This window comes from Onychomys torridus, chromosome 1 (assembly GCF_903995425.1).
Source record: "Onychomys torridus chromosome 1, mOncTor1.1, whole genome shotgun sequence".
In the NCBI taxonomy this organism is placed as follows: domain Eukaryota; kingdom Metazoa; phylum Chordata; class Mammalia; order Rodentia; family Cricetidae; genus Onychomys; species Onychomys torridus.
In genome coordinates, this window is record NC_050443.1 from 7,184,682 (window position 1) to 7,203,259 (window position 18,578).

At 41.8% G+C, this 18,578-nt stretch overlaps 1 protein-coding gene across 1 annotated transcript; it reads left to right on the forward strand.

The window, feature by feature from the left end:
• The first annotated feature begins 310 nt into the window (after positions 1-310).
• Positions 311-17,897, forward strand: LOC118569994 (ras-related protein Rab-18-like). Its single transcript, XM_036168334.1, has 3 exons — positions 311-342; positions 3,507-3,951; positions 17,212-17,897. Exons 1-3 carry the CDS (start codon positions 311-313, stop codon positions 17,845-17,847), a joined length of 1,113 nt encoding a protein of 370 aa, XP_036024227.1. The 3' UTR covers positions 17,848-17,897.
• The last annotated feature ends 681 nt before the right edge of the window (positions 17,898-18,578 follow it).

Sequence of the window (18,578 nt, forward strand, 5' to 3'; positions counted from 1 at the left end):
GAAGGTTCCAGTACCACCATGACTGTGGTTTTCCGAGGCCCACAGGTCCTCTCAGTCTGCCAACTCTGGCTCAGCCAAGCTGCCACCCTAAAGGGAAAGCGGGCACCAGTCTCTTGGATGACTTGGACCTGACTCACTGTGTCTATTTTCAGCAGTTTTGCTCCAGTGGCATTCCATGGGGGGGGGGGGGGGGGGATTGTTCTGCAATGTGATACTGGGCGGGCCAGGTTAGAAAAAGAAAAGTATTCCCTATGTTTTTTTTCCCTTAAATGTTTCCCAAAGCAACAAGCTTTGGCATCACCTTGTGAAGATGGCTGCCTGTTCCAGAAACACACTTTTAAGGTGAGTAACAGAGAGCATTTCTCAAGCGTTGAGCCACCATGCAGCTCTCTGATCAGCCAAGTTCACCCTTTCTGCTCTGGACCTGTTTCTGATACAAGTTTTCCCACTGTCCCTGACTTGCTCTCTGGTACAGCCCTCTCTGCTGCACCGCAGCACTGACACACTCTGTCTGACACCCTCTGTCCTGGTAAGCGTCATCTCTGGGTCTCTCCCAGCCTGTTTCCAATACGAAACTTCAGCATGCTCCCTCGCTCACCCTTTTCACTAAGAAGCTAGTTTTTGGATTTCAATTTCAAGATGTGGAGAAGTTAGATGTGCTGCTCACCTCTAATCCTCATCTTGGCCATCCTCTCTCCATAGATTCCCTCTGACTCAGAAATTTCACTCACACAAATTAATACAAGTGTATTCATTATTATAATTTGGAATATAAAATGTTGACAAAGGCTTATGTGATGAAGGTTTTGTCCCCAGATAGTGGTGCTTTGAGAGGAGGCTGGACATCACCAATGGGTCAATCCCTGGGTTATTAGGAGGTAGACTCTAGTAGGAAGAAGTGAGTCACTGGGGGGTATCTTTATGTACCAACTGCAACTGGGTCCTACAGCTTCCTCTGCTACAAGTTCCCAAGCTGTGATACTCCACTTCACCTTAGGCCCTAGGGAATGGAGCCAGGTGATCTTGGACTGTAACCTGTAAAACTGTGAGCCTTTCCTGATTTAAGATGATTCCCTTGTGTACTTTGTAGCAGCAACAGAAAGCTGTAACCTCCAAATACATACTCAGGTACACCTGCATGGGTATAAAATATCACAAGGATGTTCCACTGCAGCATTTACAGGACCAAATATATCAACTATGTAATAACATCCTATTTTCCTACTCAAGGACCCACATAACAGAATTACTATGAGAACAAAAATGATTTAGACACAAATGGCAGAGAGCCCATCGGGGCACAATACAAAAATTTATAACCTAGGACTCCAATACTAGAACTCCTCTCCAATAAACGGCTCTGGGAAGACAACAAAGAATCAAAACTTGCCTTTCTCACTTTGTCTTAATAAATCTAAGTTGGCTCTTCTCACTCCTTGTCCAGGTGTCCTTATTTTACTCGGACATGAGACAACTGTCTCGCAAGCTACTGGCTCAAAGTGGCTTTGATGACTGCTGGATCACCCATCACCCTGGATCCCCTTCTTAAACTCACCAAGAGCTGAGAAAGATTCTGTCCCTCCCCAAGGACTCATGTTATTTAGAGGTCTCACCAGGGACATGACCAGAGGAATACAGAACAGAGATAGTTGACTCCAGAGGAAGCAGATACTCATACAGGGTGAATAGAGGCTTTCCCTTGTAGAACAGAAAATGCACAAAAGGTGCTCAGAATCTGACTTCATGAGCTCACCCTATTATCTGTACCATCGTGAAGTGATTTAAAACAGCTCTGCCTTTGAGATTATCACTCAGAGGATCTCAAATGCCTCAGTTATTAAGTACCACCTCCAACATTCCCATTGACCTCCATTATCCTTGAAACTGACAAAACATGTTACTTCTCACTGGCCCACTTCCAAAGAGTTATTTCAAAGGCATTGTCATGTGAGTTCAGAGCACTTGTTTCACTTGGGGACCTGATACTGAATCAAACAGGTTCCGGGACCCACAAATACAGGCTCACAGGCTTCACCAAAGGCCTTAAACTTCTGCTGCGTCAATACTTACCTCAAGAAAGAATAAGTGTTGACATCCTCTACCTGGGGATTTTGACTGTGGCTGAATTATCCAGGTTCTAGCTGACTTATTTATATGATTATCATCTCCTGGATCCTTCTCATGGTAGATTTTTTTTAAATATATTTATTTATCGCATATATAGTATGCTTGTACACCAGAAGAGGGCACCAGATCTCATTACAGATGGTTGTGAGCCATCATGTGGTTGCTGGGAATTGAACTCAGGACCTCTGGAAGAGCAGCCAGTGCTCTTAACCCCTGAACTATCTCTCCAGCCCCCTCATGGTAGATTTCTATCTTATTTCATAATCTATAGAACATGGGATAGCAAGTTCCTAGTTAACTCTTCTTACATTACAGCAACAGGTATAAGACTAACGAGGAAAAGGCCTCTCACTCCGTATCTCAAATTGTCCCTCGGTTGAGTTGGCTCCTCCCTTCCCTGCTGGTGACTTGTTATTCTATCAATCCACTTTGCCCATTTGCATTATCAAACTAACAACTCGCTTCCTCTCTTCTAGATTTGGGCAAATTAGACATGATGGCTTTACAAATGAAAATAGCTCCCAATTTCTACCATGGGTGTCTCCATCCACCTTCCCAGCCACTAACCTTTTCTGTTGTGTCCAGGCAATAGAAAGCAGATTGACTGTTTCTATCAGGGACCCCTCTCTGGAAGAAGGAATTAAAACAGGAGTAGACTCCCCTCAGGAATTAAGGGTCTTTGAGATATCCTGGGAGAGTGGGGAGGGTAACTATGACATGGACTAGAGGTCCTTGTTGGCTAAGTTAATAATTAAGAGCCTGGGGGCTGGAGAGATGGCTCAGAGGTTAAGAGCACTGGCTACTCTTCCAGAGGTCCTGAGTTCAATTCTCAGCAACCACATGGTGGCTCACAACCATCTGTAATGAGATCTGGTGCCCTCTTCTGGCCTGCAGTCATGCTGTATAAATAAATACATAAATAAATCTTTAAAAAATAATAATAATTAAGAGCCTGCACAGACCCAGGTTTTGACTGCTGTAGGTACCATACATACCATGATGGATAAGAACTGGACATCGTGCTCCTTCCCTACACCAACCTGCACTACCATCCTGAAGGATATACACCCAGTAGTCAACCATGATCTCACTTCAGTAACCAGAGTTTAGATACTATGCCTGCTTGGTTTGTTCATCTACAAACATCCCAGTTATCATCACCCACCTGCTAGAGAAGCAAGTGGGGTTTCTAATACTTTTCACCTCCAATCTTCCAACTCTGCCCAACCTAGGGGGCCTCCAAGCTGTGAGCATCAGCTTTCCCCCAGTCCGATTATGTACACCAGAATGTGGGAAGCAAAGCTGTCTATGAACTACCAGAAATAGGTCTCAGAGTCAACAGAAGCATGGAAGGGCTGTTTGCTTGCCTTCTCTTTCAGTCAGAGAAGAGTAAGTGGCATCATCATCATCCTTAATAAAAGCTATCAACATCGGTTAACGGTTGTTTGGTCTCGAGGATGTCTAGACTCGGTTAGCAGAGCCACAAGGTTCGCGCCAAGGCCAAGACCCCCTCCTCCCTGGCCGGCCTGCAGTTCCCTGCGGGGAGCCCCAGCTCCTCCGCAAGGGCAACTCGGAGGGAGCGGGTGGGCACTGGAGTACCTGACAGCCGAGATCCTGGAGCTGGCTGAAAATGCGGCCCACGACAAGAAGGCGAGCATCATCCTGCGCCACCTGCAGCGGGCCATCCGCAAGGAGGAGCTCAATAAGTTGCTGGACCATCCGGCAGGACGGCGTCCTGCCCAACATCCAGGCGGTGCTGCTGCCCAAGAAGACGGAGAGCCACCACAAGGCCAAGGGAAAATAAGTCATTTCAAACAAAACTTAGTAAGGGTTCTTTTCACAGCCACCCGCACTGTCTTGAAAGAACTGAACATTTTGAGTGTGTAACTTTATATGTGATTTCCTCTAGCCAATTGTCTTAAAGTTGACCACTAGATTTTTTTAAGCCTTACTGTGGGAGGATTCGTTTTCGCGCTCTTGTTCGCCACCGAATAGAATCCGTTAACAGTTAAGCCACAGCTTTCCACACCAGAATCAGTGCTTTGGGTAAACAGGGTTAGAAGAAACTGCGGTGATGAGTGGAAGAATCAATGTCAATTTGAATGCCTTTTTGTTGTTTAATATTCCTCCTACACTTCATAATCCCTTCACATAAGTTTGAAAAATTTTAAATGCACTAGTTGTTGCTTTAAAAAAAAAAAACTACCAACATCAATACTAAAAGCATCACCATTAATAACAGTAGGTGTGACAATAAGCTCAGGAATTGCAACATAAGGCATGTGAGAACAACAGATCCGGGCTGAACACCATGGTCCAGAAACAACACATGCCTCACCATAGCTCTGTAAGGCAGGACTTACGTATACTTTGTGAGGAACTGAAGCCCAGAGGCTAATCCACTTCAGTTCACAACCACATGAGCAGTCCCATGAACAAAATCAAATTTAACTGAAGACAAGAATGTGCTTTCACTCATCTTGCCAAGACATACATAGACACAGTCCAGTGTTTCCACACAATTTTAACTTTCTCTTACCTGAGATTGCAGTTCTTGCCTAGGCCCTCTAAAAGGGGGATTTCCCATTTAAATGAGCACCTATTTACCAGACACGTTTTAATACATAGAAAGTTCTAAATGCCCACATGGGTTTAAGTGTGTGTGTACAATACTAATCACAAAATGTACTTCAGTAGAAGCCCCATAAGGACGCAGATGTTCTTTCTAAGCAGTTTGTTAAGCCCGGTGTGGTGATGTGCAATCCCAACACTCACAAGCTGAGACAGGAGGATCAGGAATTCAAGGCCTGTCTTCAAAAGGAAAAAAAAAATAATTAGCTGTTAAGAACCTATGCACTCCTCTGTGCGGCTTCCTTCTAATAAATGAACATTTTCATTTTTCCAATAAACTCTTAAGAATTACACCTGATATGCCAATCATACGAAGATAACTAATATCCAAGTGGGGTGGTTTCACCAAACAGTGGCACACAGACTTACCACCTTTGGTTTCAATAGCTCTGCCAGTGTTGTTACCGTTTCAGCAACAGCCCTCTTGAAGGTTCTCAAACCGAGGAATCTTACTAGTCATTCAATTCCTCCTTCTGATGCTACCATTTCATTAGGTGACTGGTGGTAAGATGTATGCTGTACATGCTACTGAAAGAACAGACTTAAGATTTAAACCATGACGCTACTGGAAGGTAAAAATATGAAAGGACACACTGAAGAGTAAGTGAAATGCAGTTCAGTCCTCAGAGGGCTAACTTCCAGATACCAAAGCCCCATAATTTACAATGGCATTATGCTCCCGTAGACCTAATGTTCTAGTTGAAAGTATAAATAATAAATACATTTAAGGTAGGTCTGGTGGTTCATTCTTCAAATCCCAGCACTGGAGACCCAATGAGACAAGATGACTGCTATGAATTTGAGACCAGAAGGGCTACATAATGAATTTCAGGTCAGTTAAGGCAACAGACTTGGTTTCAAAAATCCAAATAAAGCCTAGCGAGATGGCTCAGCCTAGGTAATGGAACCTGCTGCCAAGACAGACAACCAGAGTCTGGTCTCCAAAACCCACATGGTAGAAGGTAAGAACCAGTTCTCACAAGTTGTCATCTGACATCCAGATGGGCACAACAGCTTCTTCACAAACAAATAAATGTAATGAAATAAATGAGAGGTAAATAAATAAAGTAATACACATAAGGGGTTGAGGATGTAGAGTAGGAGAAAGCATGTGCCTAGCATGTGTGAATCCCATAAACACCTCCAAAAACAATGCATTTAAAACCATTACAGCCAGGTGGTGGTGGCGCACGCCTTTAATCCCACTCAGGAGGCAGAGGCAGGAGGATCTCTGTGAGTTCGAGGCCAGCCTGGGCTACCAAGTGAGTTCCAGGAAAGGCGCAAAGCTACACAGGGAAACCCTGTCTCGAAAAAAAAAATTATAAAGCCTGAAAAAACCATTATAGCTTAGCTCAGCCTATCTGAAACATGCCCAGAACATTTATGTTAGCCTCCAGTTGGGCAAAGGCATCCAACGCAAAGCTGGCTAATAATAAGTGTTCAATCGCTTACTATGTGTTAATACTGTACTGAAAACATATAGACCATCTGAAGTGCTTTCACACCATGGCACAAGCAAAGCATTGTCGTGTTAAAGGACTGTAAATCAGGGGAAGTCTACTTACTTTTTAAAAATAGAAATCTACGAAAAAGCTGTGGCTTTGTATGGGGACAGATGTCCTACAAGAGAGTCTGCAGAACTCATTCCCTAATGCACCGGAGTAGTATGTAATGCAGTAGCCACTTGGGTGTAATAACACGAAATCTGAAATACAGCAAGTGCCATAGTATAAATACTACTGCTTGAGGAGCACAGAGGCAAAAATGCCACTGATGATGTCACACATTTCCTTTTGTTTTGTTTGTTCGTTTGTTTGTTTGATTTTTGAGACAGGGTTTCTCTGTGTAACCGCCCTGGTTGTCCTGGAACTCACTCTGTAGACCAGGCTGGCCTCAAACTCACAGAGATCCACCTGCCTCTACCTCCCAAGTGCTGGGATTAAAGGTGTGAGCCACCATGCCTGGCTATCACACATTTCTTATTTAGTGCATGTATGTATACTGGCACCATGGTGCACATGTGGATGCCAGAAACAACTTGTCAGACTTGATCTTCTCTTTGCACCATATGAGTCCCAGGAACCAAACTGAAGTCATCAGGCCCGGGGGCAGGCACCTTACCCGCTGAGCCACATTGTCACCCTCCATTTCTTTCTTTTCTTTTCTTTCTCCTCTTTTCTTCCTTCCTTTCTTTTAATGTAAATATTAGAAAACTGGAGGTTGCATATGTGATTTGTACTTTACTTTCATCAAATAAATCAACTATGGAAGAACAGCTCTCTGGAAGCTTTCCCCACAGCATAGGGTGTCTTCTCTTTCTACCGTAAGGGTTTTTGATATTCATTTTTACTTTATTCACATGCATGAGTGAGTGTGTGTATGTGTGAGTGTGTGTGTGTGCGCGTGCGCGCACTTTCTACACATACCAGAAGACCGAGTTGGATCCCCTGGAGCTGGAATCAAATGTGGTTGTGAGCTGCCAAATGTGAATGCTGGGAACGTCCTTAACCAATGAGTCATCACTCCAGCCCCACTGAGTTTTCTTTTCTTTTTTTTTTTAATCTTTTTTATTAAAGATTTATTTATTTATTATGTATACAGAAGAGGGCGCCATATCTCACTACAGGTGGTTGTGAGCCGCCATGTGGTTGCTGGGAATTGAACTCAGGACCTCTGAAAGAGCAGTCAGTGCTCTTAACCTCTGAGCCATCTCTCCAGCCCCTCCCCCTTTTTAAGATTTATTTATTTATTATACATACAATGTTCTGCCTACATGTATGCCTGCAGGCCAGAAGAGGGCACCATATCTCATTACAGATGGTTGTGAGCCCCCATGTGGTTGCTGGGAATTGAACTCAGGTCCTCTGGAAGAGCAGCAAACATTCTTAACCAATGAGTCATCACTCCAGCCCCACTGAGTTTTCTTAAAACACAAAGAAATGTATCATCTTAAGATGTTTCTCCACATTATCCCTCTGTGGATTAATTCCAAATGCATCCTTTCAACAGAAGTATTCCAGCAGATTTTACTGACCCTTGAACTGATTTTGTTCACTGAGTCTACTGACAGGAAGAAAGAGCCAGCCTTTTAAATGAAACACTTCGCTGATCATTCCACTGCTATGTTTTTATTCAATGGTGCTGAGGATTGAATTCAGGGCTTCACAAATGCTAGGAAAGCCCTCCCTGCCACTTAACTACAACCGCACCCCTAAAAAGCCTATTAATAAACATTTACGTATCAGAAAATGTAGGGAGAAATAAAGTCTTTCTCTTCTCTCAATTCTGTCACCAGAATTCAAATTTTCCCTGGACATAGATATAGCAAAGATTCATCTCTGAAGGTTTTAATTTGTTACGTTTCTAAGGTTCCTTTCCAGTATATCAGACAGTGGCAGAATAATCCTAATTTGTTCGAGATACAATGTTTCATGGACTCTGCTCCACAGACTACAGGGTGAGTTGCTATATTTTCAAACAACTATTCCTGAGTATAAATTCTAACAGTAACTAAAGAGAATGTGACAGTCACAGAGTCCCCACAGAAATTACTTCAATGTGACATCGCTGTGTCTAACCTGAGAGGATGGTGCACTGGAAAATTGTCCCCTGTTGGACAACCTAGCAAGAGACCTCTTGAGTGTGTAACTCCTGCTACTTGGTCAGGGAGGGGCTGTTCCTGAAGGCTTTGCCATAGTGATTAAATCCACGAGGCTTCTCAGCAGTAGCAGTATGAATCCTCTGCTGCTTGGAGGAGGCACTCTGTATATGTAGGGTTTCTCTCTGTTAAGGATTTTGGATGCTTTTTTTTTTAAAGGTAATCACTGCTGTTGAAGGATTTCCAACTCCATACACTTCATAGTCTTCTCTGGTGTGAATTCCGTGTTTAATAAGGTATGAACCACTAATGAAGGCCTTTCTACACTCAATGCACACATACAGCTTTTGTCCTGTGCAAATTCTCAGATAGACAATAAGGCAGGGACTCCAAAGGAATATTTTTCATGTGTATTGCATTTGAATAGCTGTTTTCCAGTATGATTTCTATGGTGAAAGATAAGAATGGAGACTGAAGGACTTCCCAAACTGAACACATTCATAGGAAGTCTTTCCCATGTGGGTCCTTTCATGCTTCATGAAAGCAGAGATAGCATTGAAGGCATCCCCAAATTTAGTGTAATTTGAAGCTTTCCAAGTTACGTGGCTCCTCTCCTACATGTATTCTTTGATGCACAATCAGGTTGTAATTCTTGAAGGATTCCCCAGTAATAGGTCTCTTTCAACTGAGAATCCTCTGGTGCACCTTTCTCACTGAAGGAGGGAGCACATTCACTGCAAGCATTCATTTCCAACATCATTTCTGTTTTCCAGGGTATGTTCTTTAATCAAAAACTACCTCACATCCATTTCTGCATAGTTGCCTTTCTGTGACAACTGCATCTTGTAGACAGAGGTACACAGAATGATTGAAGGAGGTACCAATTTGTTTCTGTCCAGCTTTCTATCATTAGAGGCTTCTGCCAGTGACTGTCTACCTGAAACATTTAAGGCTTGCTGATGGCACTCTTTTCTTATTGGAACTCTTCAACATGAACTGAGGACTGAGCAGACTTATGCTATCCCCAGAGCTTTAAAAGCTACAGCTTTGCACCTGACCTCAGAGTCTTCGTTGAAGAATGACATCCTACTCAAATGTCATTCTGGGTGTAGATGGTCTATTTCTACCTGCTCCTCATATCCTCAGATTTCTCTTACTGAAGATAAAAAGGAATCAATCCTGATGAACCTTCCCATTTTGCAAAATTAAGTAGTTATTGAAAAATCATCCTGAGTTAATGCTTCCATTCAACTTTTGTTTCCCAAACTGGGAGTAAAGGGGAAAATATTTGAAACCTTACAGATGAGGGAAAAAAGAAAAAAGCTAGAGTTAAAAACGGTGCCATGTAAAAACTTAAGCCCGGCAAGTATCTACTAACCTGACTCTCTGCCCATCCTGTACACAATTCCCTTATAGGCTCACACCTAAGAGAAATGTATACCCAAATTCACAGTGATGCTACTTCCTGATGTACATATCCAGATGTTCACCAACTGGATAAGAGATGAATAAATTATAGTTGATTTACATATATTGGTGAAATTATTAAGGCCACTCCACATAGTTAAAAGGGAGGTTTATTTTGTTGGGTAACTTACAAATGAAGGGATAGGTAGGTTGTAGGGTCTGGCAAAGGTATGGCGCAGTCCGGCGGTGTTCTCTGGAGAACTCTGCTTGGTCTACCTCCAGTGTCCATGGTCCAGGCACCAAGAGCTCCCTCGCATCTAGATCCTGGGTCTTCAGCGTCCTCTCTCAGCCCCGCCTTTTGGCGTGACCGTTACTGAAGCCTCAACAGGGGTTGGAACTTCCAGGCCAAGGCTGGAATGGCTACCCACTACATACATACATCAACAAAAATAAGTAACTGGTTGGGTGTGATGACATATACCTCGAATCTGCAGCCCTGGGAAGGTTGAAGCAAGAGGATCAGGAGTTCAAGGCCAGCCTGGCCTACACAACAAGACCCTGTATTTTAAAAAGTTAAAATAAATAACTACAGGTATATGAAACAATTATTAGCAAACCCCTCAAGCACAATTTGTGAAAGAGGAAGACCCAAAATACACAGTATGTTTACTTTGTAAAAATCCTGAAACATGTTCTTGCCTATATTTTCATCATGTATATTACATAGGGAATGTTTAGGGGAAATACACACACACACACACACACACACACACACACACACAAATATACACATACACACACACAAATACACACACACACACACACACACACACACACACACACACACATATACACACACAGAGACAGAGAGAAACCAGCAAAATAAGCAATTATCTAGGCATTCATAGGTTTATTTTTTCAGATATTGACCTGCAGGACAGGAAGACGGGAAAGAGGAAAGACAGAGCCATTTGTAGGGAGTAAAATTAGCTTTAGGTATTTTTAATCTTAACAAATAATAAATGATATTGACCAAAGAAGCCTGGCCTAGAAGTGGAACAAATAAACTTTTAATGAGCCTCTTGCCCACAAGCACCAAGTTAACAGAATCCCTGGTCTCCCGCTGCACATGTGGAACATAGAGGCCGTTATTCTAGTCCTACCTGTAGCCCCATGAGCACCTCCCATACATCCTGCCACTGGCAAACAATAGCTACCTACCTCTCGCATTTTTTTCTGAGAAAGCTTTATCAGGTGAGAAAGGAGTTCCGCAATGGCACCACAATCATAACCGGACCTTGGCTCCAACACCTTGTAAAGTGTTCCAAAGGGAACCCTGCAGTGCACTAAAGACCTCCAATGACCACAGCTGTTACACTACTCTCATGCGGATTTGAGGACTCGTGGTTCCTGGGGAACATCTGTGGTCTGTTTCCATTCTCACAGTTCCACACATGCAACATAACAGTATCCTTGGCCCCAGACTCTTCATGGCTACCTCCTCAGGGAGCATATCCCTCCATACCTGCCCACAAGCCCATGATATCTTTCCCATCACACCAATGTCTCCTGGCTTGAATTCAAGCTCATTTTGACTTTGCACTTGTTGCTTAAGCATCTATCTTCCCCTTAGACCAAGGATGCCCAATGTATGTTCAGACTATGCAGCTGTTAAGGTTTAAAAATGAAATGTCCCCAGTTGGTCCTTGTGTTGAAGGTTTGCTCCCCAGCTGGTAGGGCTATTTTGGGAGTTGGTGGAAACTTTGGGAGCTAGGGTTGGAGGCTGGTTGAGAATGGAACACTGAGGATGTGCTTTTGAAGGATATCTTGTCTCTAGCCCCTTTACTTCTCCTCCACCCTCCTTTTCCTCTCATCCATGTCTTTTCCTTCCCTCTCTTCACTTCCCTCTTCCCCCTCTCTCTTCTTGGGTGACAAAAGATGAACACTTATACTATGATGTTCTGCCCCAATCAAGACTCAGAAACAATGGCACCAGCCAATCAGCAACTGTAACTTCTGCAACTGTGAGCCAACTAAATCTTTCCTCCCTTACAGTTATTTTCTCAGGTATTTCTCAAGTGACAGAAAATCTAACACAACAGACAGTACATCAGCCAGGACACTGGGTTTGTTTCCACATGTAACATTTATTAAGATATTATAGATTAGCCAGGCAGTGGTGCTGCACACCTTTAATCCCAGCACTGGGAGGCAGAGGCAGGCAGATCTCTATGAGTTTGAGGCCAGGCTGGTCTACAGAACAAGTTCAAGGACAGCCAAGGCTATACAAAAAAACCCTGTCTGGAAAAACCAAAAAAGAAAAGATATTATAGATTCTCACACATTTGTAACAAAAAATAAACACTGATGCAATGTACAGTATTGTACAACTCACGTGGCAATCTTTGCAAAATGTAGAACAGTTAACATCAAAAGGAATATTTCCAACACAAAAGCATCTATCCTGCATGTATCCCTTTTATAAGTACCTCCTGCCCTCCAACATGCACCTCCTCAGTCTCCGATTACTTCAAAGTGAAAATGACTTTTGATGAGAGTCACACATGTGGAAATTGTGCGATCTGGGCTCTCGTGTCTGGATTCCACCCCTGGCTCCTCTGAGGGCTTTCAGCTCTTAGTCACTGCTATGGGTTTATTTTTAGCCTGTCTATGTCAATCAGTTCAGAGGTTCAAAAGAAGTTCTATTCCTCGGCAAATGTCTCTCTTTGCCTTATGCTGACTTCAGTATTCTTAGTGTTGAAGAGCAAGTCTGCTCTTCGGAGAAAACCAGGGTTCGCAGAGCTGTTATCATGCTGTGTATGGTAGGTGGGCTCAGAAGCAGCACCTCAACACTAACTGTTCCCGCACTGCCATGCTCCTTTCATCACGTGAACAGCTGCCTCTCCTAACACCTTTATTTTACTTTTCCACAATTAGGCATTATTCAAGAAAACAAAAATCTTGAAATGTCTTTTTACCTTTAACCTATCCAATTCAACAATGATGAGATGTCAATAATATAAAACACACTAGAGTGACTATCTACCTCTCAAATTATTTTCCTAAGGCCTCCATCTCTCCAGGGGAAAGTAGTCCCCAGCATCCCAAAGCAATGCTGCAGCACACCCCTACAGTATTCTCTCTTTGGTGCTAATACTGCTGGATCCTAGAATAAAGTAAATGCAGCCATATTTTCTCATCATCACTGGTGGTCTCTGATTTCCTCCTAGAAGCTCTGTTACATCCCATACAACAGAAACTGTCTTCTAGAAAGGACAGTCCCAGAAGCTCCTTGGAACAAGTGAGAGAAGTATGTCTACTCACACATACTTCACCAATATAGGATTTCATGCATATAGTATCTAGACAACCATTAAACTGAACTAAGGATGGAGTCAGGTCTCCAGGATTACTTTTAGTCTTAACACAGACAATGATCCCATGCAAGTGAACATCTGCACAGTAACCAGTCAAACTAATTAGGCTGAACACACCAATGGAGATTATTTCTTTGAAATGTGTGGTATTCTTTATCCTAGTCTCTGTTCTACAGTTGTGTGAGTTATATACTACCCTTAACAGCAAAGCATCTTTTACTTGGTTCCTTGCTCTCCTTGACTCCTCAAAATCCAGCATTAAACATTTCCTTAGGCATGTTTACCTATAACACAAATATGATAATTTGCAGAGGTTCTAAACAAATTAGTCTTAATTTTATCAAGATGTAGCTCATAAAATTGATCATGCAATCAGGTCGCTAAGGCAGTATTGCATTTAACAAGTCCTCCCAAGCCTAAGGCTGGACTCCATCTGTGACATCAACATCCTCAAAGCCCTAAAGGGACAGCCTAAAACCTATTCTGTACTTTACAGATTGGTGGGAAAGAGGGGCTCTCTAGCAAGTGGGAAACTTGGCAGATTCAAGGAGTGTGAGAAGAAGGGAATTTGTCCAAAGGTCTACTGTAGATAGAGTCCTTGTGGATTTTCCACACTTGATGAAGAGAAGCAAATAAGAGCAACAGTGAATTCAACTTCTCAGAGGGACCAAGGAAATTGAGGAACTACCAAGTCAGGAGGGAATCCAAAGCACTGGAACTATGGTGGGGTTTACTTTAGGCAGACTCTCTGAAGGCAGCCAGAGTCAAATTTCTAATAACGCAAAACAGCAACTGTGCAAATAGGAACCAAAGCTGGTGGTTTCTACATATATCATATGCTACTTTGTTTTAAGAGAAGAGATCCAGTCTTGTTTCAAAGTCCCCCAATAAAGGAGAAGTTTATGTCCCATTGTCTCTAAGATGCTACTTTGATGACTCCTGAGGTCTCACTATCAGTCCAAGCACATCCTCACCTCTCCCTTCACACCTCATTCTCCCAAACCCTAGTGTACCAGCTCACATGACATGATGTAAAGCATGCCTACCTCCCACCAGCTAACCCACTATTCTGATCGCTATTATCAATGATTACTTTTCTAGGCTCTAAACTCCATATGAGCGAGACCATACACACTCCTGTGCTACGCTTATGTCAATCAGCAGCAGCTCTTCAGAGTCATGTGTACGGCTGGAATTAATAGCAGCCTTTCCTAAGCTATTTATAGTTCTACAAAACAAGTATTGGCTTGAAATCAATGTCAAAAAGTGAATGTGCTTCAAGGGGGAAAAAAAAGCACAAACTAATATCTCCAATGAATATTGATGCAAAAATACTGAAAAACATACTAGTAAACTGAATTCAATAGTACACTGAAAGGATTCTACACCACAGCCAAATAAGACTCATTCTTGCAATTCAAAGACTCATACATAAATAAGTCATCAGTGTAACAAACCACATTAACAGAACAAAAGAAGAAAAAGATAAAGCCATTCTGATGATATAGAAAAACTACTAGACTAAATCAATGATATAAACAAAGAAAAATTTTAATTTAGTAAATAAAACACCAATCATAAGTGAGGAAGAGAAAAAATTAGTTCAACATAAAGGCCATAAAAAAATAACCATACTCAATGGTAGAGGACAGAAAGCTTCTCCTCTAAGACCAGAAACAAGATAAGGATTTCTGCTTTTACCACTTCTTTAAGTTCTAGCCAGAACAACCATGCAAAGATGCAATAAAAGACATTCATATTGAAAAGGAAGAGATTGGGGCTAGAGAGATGGCTCAGAGGATAAAAGCATTGACTGCTCTTCCAGAGGTCCTGAATTCAGTTTCCAGCAACCACATGGTGGCTCACAACTGTCTACAATGACATCTGGTACCCTCTTCTAGTATGCAGGCATACATGCAGGCAGAACACTATATACATAATAAATAAATAAAATCTTAAAAAAGAAAGAAAGGAAGGAAGGAAGGAAGGAAGGAAGGAGGGAGGGAGGGAGGGAGGGAGGGAAGGAAGGAAGGAAGGAAGGAAGGAAGGAAGAAAGAAAGAAAGAAAGAAAGAAAGAAAGAAAGAAAGAAAGAAAGAAAAAGGGAAAAAAGTATAGACAGCCCTAGATTTTCAATGGGCCAATATACAAGTCTTCAACTTTTACAATGCTGCAAAAGCAGTAACACATTCAATAGAAGTCATTGTTAATTTTTCCCCAGGCAAGAGATAATATGGTATAACACCCTTCTGTGATGCTCAAGTATAACTATGTACCAAGGCCCCCAGTCAGCCACAAGATGAGTATAAAATACTGATTCTAGTGAATGGGGTGTACGTGTGTGTGTGTGTGTGTGTGTGTGTGTGTGTGTGTGTGTGAACTTATATTCAACTTATGATAGGTTTATCAGGATATTACCCAATCATAAATCAAGGAGTACCTATATCACTATTCATGAGTGACATGATTATACATTCCTGAAACAGTAAAGAATGCCCACAGAAAATCTGTTAGAACTGATGAATTCAGATGTTACAGAATACAAAATAAACAAAATCAGTCCCATTTTTACACACTAGCAATGAACAACCCAAACACAAATGAAGGACAAAACTGCATTTACAGTAGCACTCTCACCAAGGAGGGAAGACATATACATAAAAGTAAAAAATGTTACTGAAGGAAATCAAAAGAAGATAAAAATAAATGGAAAATGACCACATACTCGCGAACTAGAAGACTTATACCACCTTAATACCATTAAGATGTCAGTAATACCCAAAGCATTCTACATGTTCAATGTAATCCCTATCAACATCCCAAAAATATGATCTGAAGAAATAGAAACATCCATTTTAAAATTCATATGGAATCTCAAGAAATTCTGACTCACCAAAATAATCATAAAGAAGTAAATTGGAGGCTTTACATTTGTTGATTACAAAATTTGAAGAGAGATAGACATATGGACCAATAGTACAGAATATAGAGCATGGGTATAAACATCGCACATACGTTAAATGACTTTCAATAAGACCAGTCATTGGGAAAAAGCAGTCCTTTCAGACAACAGTGAGAAGAAGCTGGATATCCAAATACAAGGGAATGAAGTTGAACCCTTACCTTCTAAAGATCCACTCAAAATGGGTTATGGTCTTAAATGTAAAACACAGCACTATAAAAATTCTAGGAGAAGCTGGGCATGATACACTCTTAAGCATATATCCTTAGAAAATGAAGATTTAAGAGACAAAAACCCTATACAAAATGTTAGACTCTTTATCTGTACTAGTTAAAAATACAAAACTTGCCGGGCAGTGGTGGCGCATGCCTTTAATCCCAGCACTTGGGAGGCAAAGGCAGGCGGATCTCTGTGAATTCGAAGCCAGCCTGGGCTACCAAGTGAGTTCCAGGAAAGGTGCAAAGCTACACAGAGAAACCCTGTCTCAAAAAACAAAAAACAAAAACAAAAAAACTTCTCTACTGACTTTCAATAGATGAACTATTTTAAAATCCTAGCAATTGGAAAATGTAGGACAGCTTAGGCTACATAGGACCTGTCACACACACAAAAAAAATTAAATTAAATAAAACACATTTTTATAAATCTATAATTATATAATTATGTCAAAACTGTTAAAACAAATAATGCTTAAAAGCCTCCTGGCTACAGAAACATAGATGTCCTAGGGGAAACTGCAAACACCTGAACATAGATGGGTATCAAATGATAACAAGAAATTACTGCTCATTTGCTTAAGTGTGGTAATGATGTTAAGAGTTATGCTGAAGGCCCAGCGGTGGTGGCGCCCGCCTTTAATCTCAGCACTCAGGAGGCAGAGGCAGGTGGATCTCTGTGAGTTTGAGGCTAACCTGGGCTATAGAGTGAGTTCCAGGAAAGGTGCAAAGCTACACAGAGAAACCCTGTCTCGAAAAACCAAAAAAAAAAAAAAAAAGAGTTCTGCTGAACAATGTTATTTTTCTTCAAATGCAAGTGAAGAAATATTTAGGAGTAAAGTGTCCTACTTAAAAACTTATTTCCAGAGACGGGCCTGGGGGCTGGGTGCGAGTAGAGCGGGCGCAGGACGGACAAGGACGTGCTGACCACTCTGAAGATCCTCATCATCGGCGGCGAGAGTGGAGTGGGCAAGTCCAGCCTGCTCCGGAGGTTCACAGATGACACCTTTGATCCAGAACTTGCAGCAACAATAGGTGTTGACTTTAAGGTGAAAACGATTTCAGTGGATGGAAATAAGGCTAAACTTGCAATATGGGATACGGCTGGGCAAGAGAGGTTCAGAACATTAACTCCCAGCTATTACAGAGGTGCACAGGGAGTTATATTAGTTTATGACGTCACAAGAAGAGACACCTTTGTTAAACTGGATAATTGGTTAAATGAATTGGAAACATACTGTACAAGAAATGACATAGTAAACATGCTCGTTGGAAATAAAATTGACAAGGAAAATCGTGAAGTTGATAGAAATGAAGGCCTGAAATTTGCACGCAAGCATTCCATGTTGTTCATCGAGGCAAGTGCAAAAACCCGTGATGGTGTTCAGTGTGCCTTTGAGGAGCTTGCTGAAAAGATCATTCAGACACCTGGACTATGGGGAAGTGAGAACCAGAACAAAGGAGTCAAGCCGTCACACAGGGAAGAGAGCCATGGAGGAGGAGCCTGTGGTGGTTACTGTTCTGTGCTATAAACTCTGGGGAGTCCATCTCTTGCATAGTTGATGAGATGGTGACATCTTTCTGTATATAAACTGTTAACTGCTATTAGGGACCTTGCAGTTTGCACATAATGGTTTTTATCATGGCAGTGAGTATTTGCAAGAAACCCCCTCATTGGCTTTCCCAGGTGAAATGTTACAGTCTGCATGCACAGTTTGCAGTCTATAGTTTTTATGTAACATAAAATAGGTGTACCTTCATAAGTACATTTGATTTTATGATTTACATTTATCATGTCATTTTTTAAAAAATGTTGCTGCAAGTCTGCTTTTGTTCTCCTTTTTGCTTAACTACTCTGATGAATTACTGAATTACTTGGTATGTAGAACTAGAACCATGAGAAGGTATGCAGGTATCATCAAGCCAGTTTCCCTTGAGGAATAACAAAGCATGATTCTCAGCTTTTCTAGGATGTTTGAGAGTCTTAGTACTAAGTAAAATTCTCAGTTCAGAATGTAGTAGCCCAGGCCAATTCATAATTAAATCTCTATTTGTTCTGATGATGCTTCCAAAATAGTATTGATAAGTTAAAGCAGTTTGGTATTTTAATTTACTCCAGTGATTAGCCCAGTTACCTGAGCTTTAATCCATTGCACACATTGGGATCCTGATCCTTGGTGCAATGTTTTAGTTACATGGCTTCTGGCAGGATGGCAGTGAGGCGGCTTTCCCTCATCTGGGATTCAGAAGGACATGAACAGCA

What these genes read in the sequence shown, in the direction of transcription:
- LOC118569994 (XM_036168334.1), top strand. Translation starts at nt 311, where the DNA reads ATGGCTGCCTGTTCCAGAAACACACTTTTAAG. An exon ending in TCCAGAAACACACTTTTAAG is followed by an intron (nt 343 to 3,506) that starts GTGAGTAACAGA and finishes CTTCTCTTTCAG; the next exon opens with TCAGAGAAGAGTAAGTGGCA. An exon ending in GTCATTTCAAACAAAACTTA is followed by an intron (nt 3,952 to 17,211) that starts GTAAGGGTTCTT and finishes GGGTGCGAGTAG; the next exon opens with AGCGGGCGCAGGACGGACAA.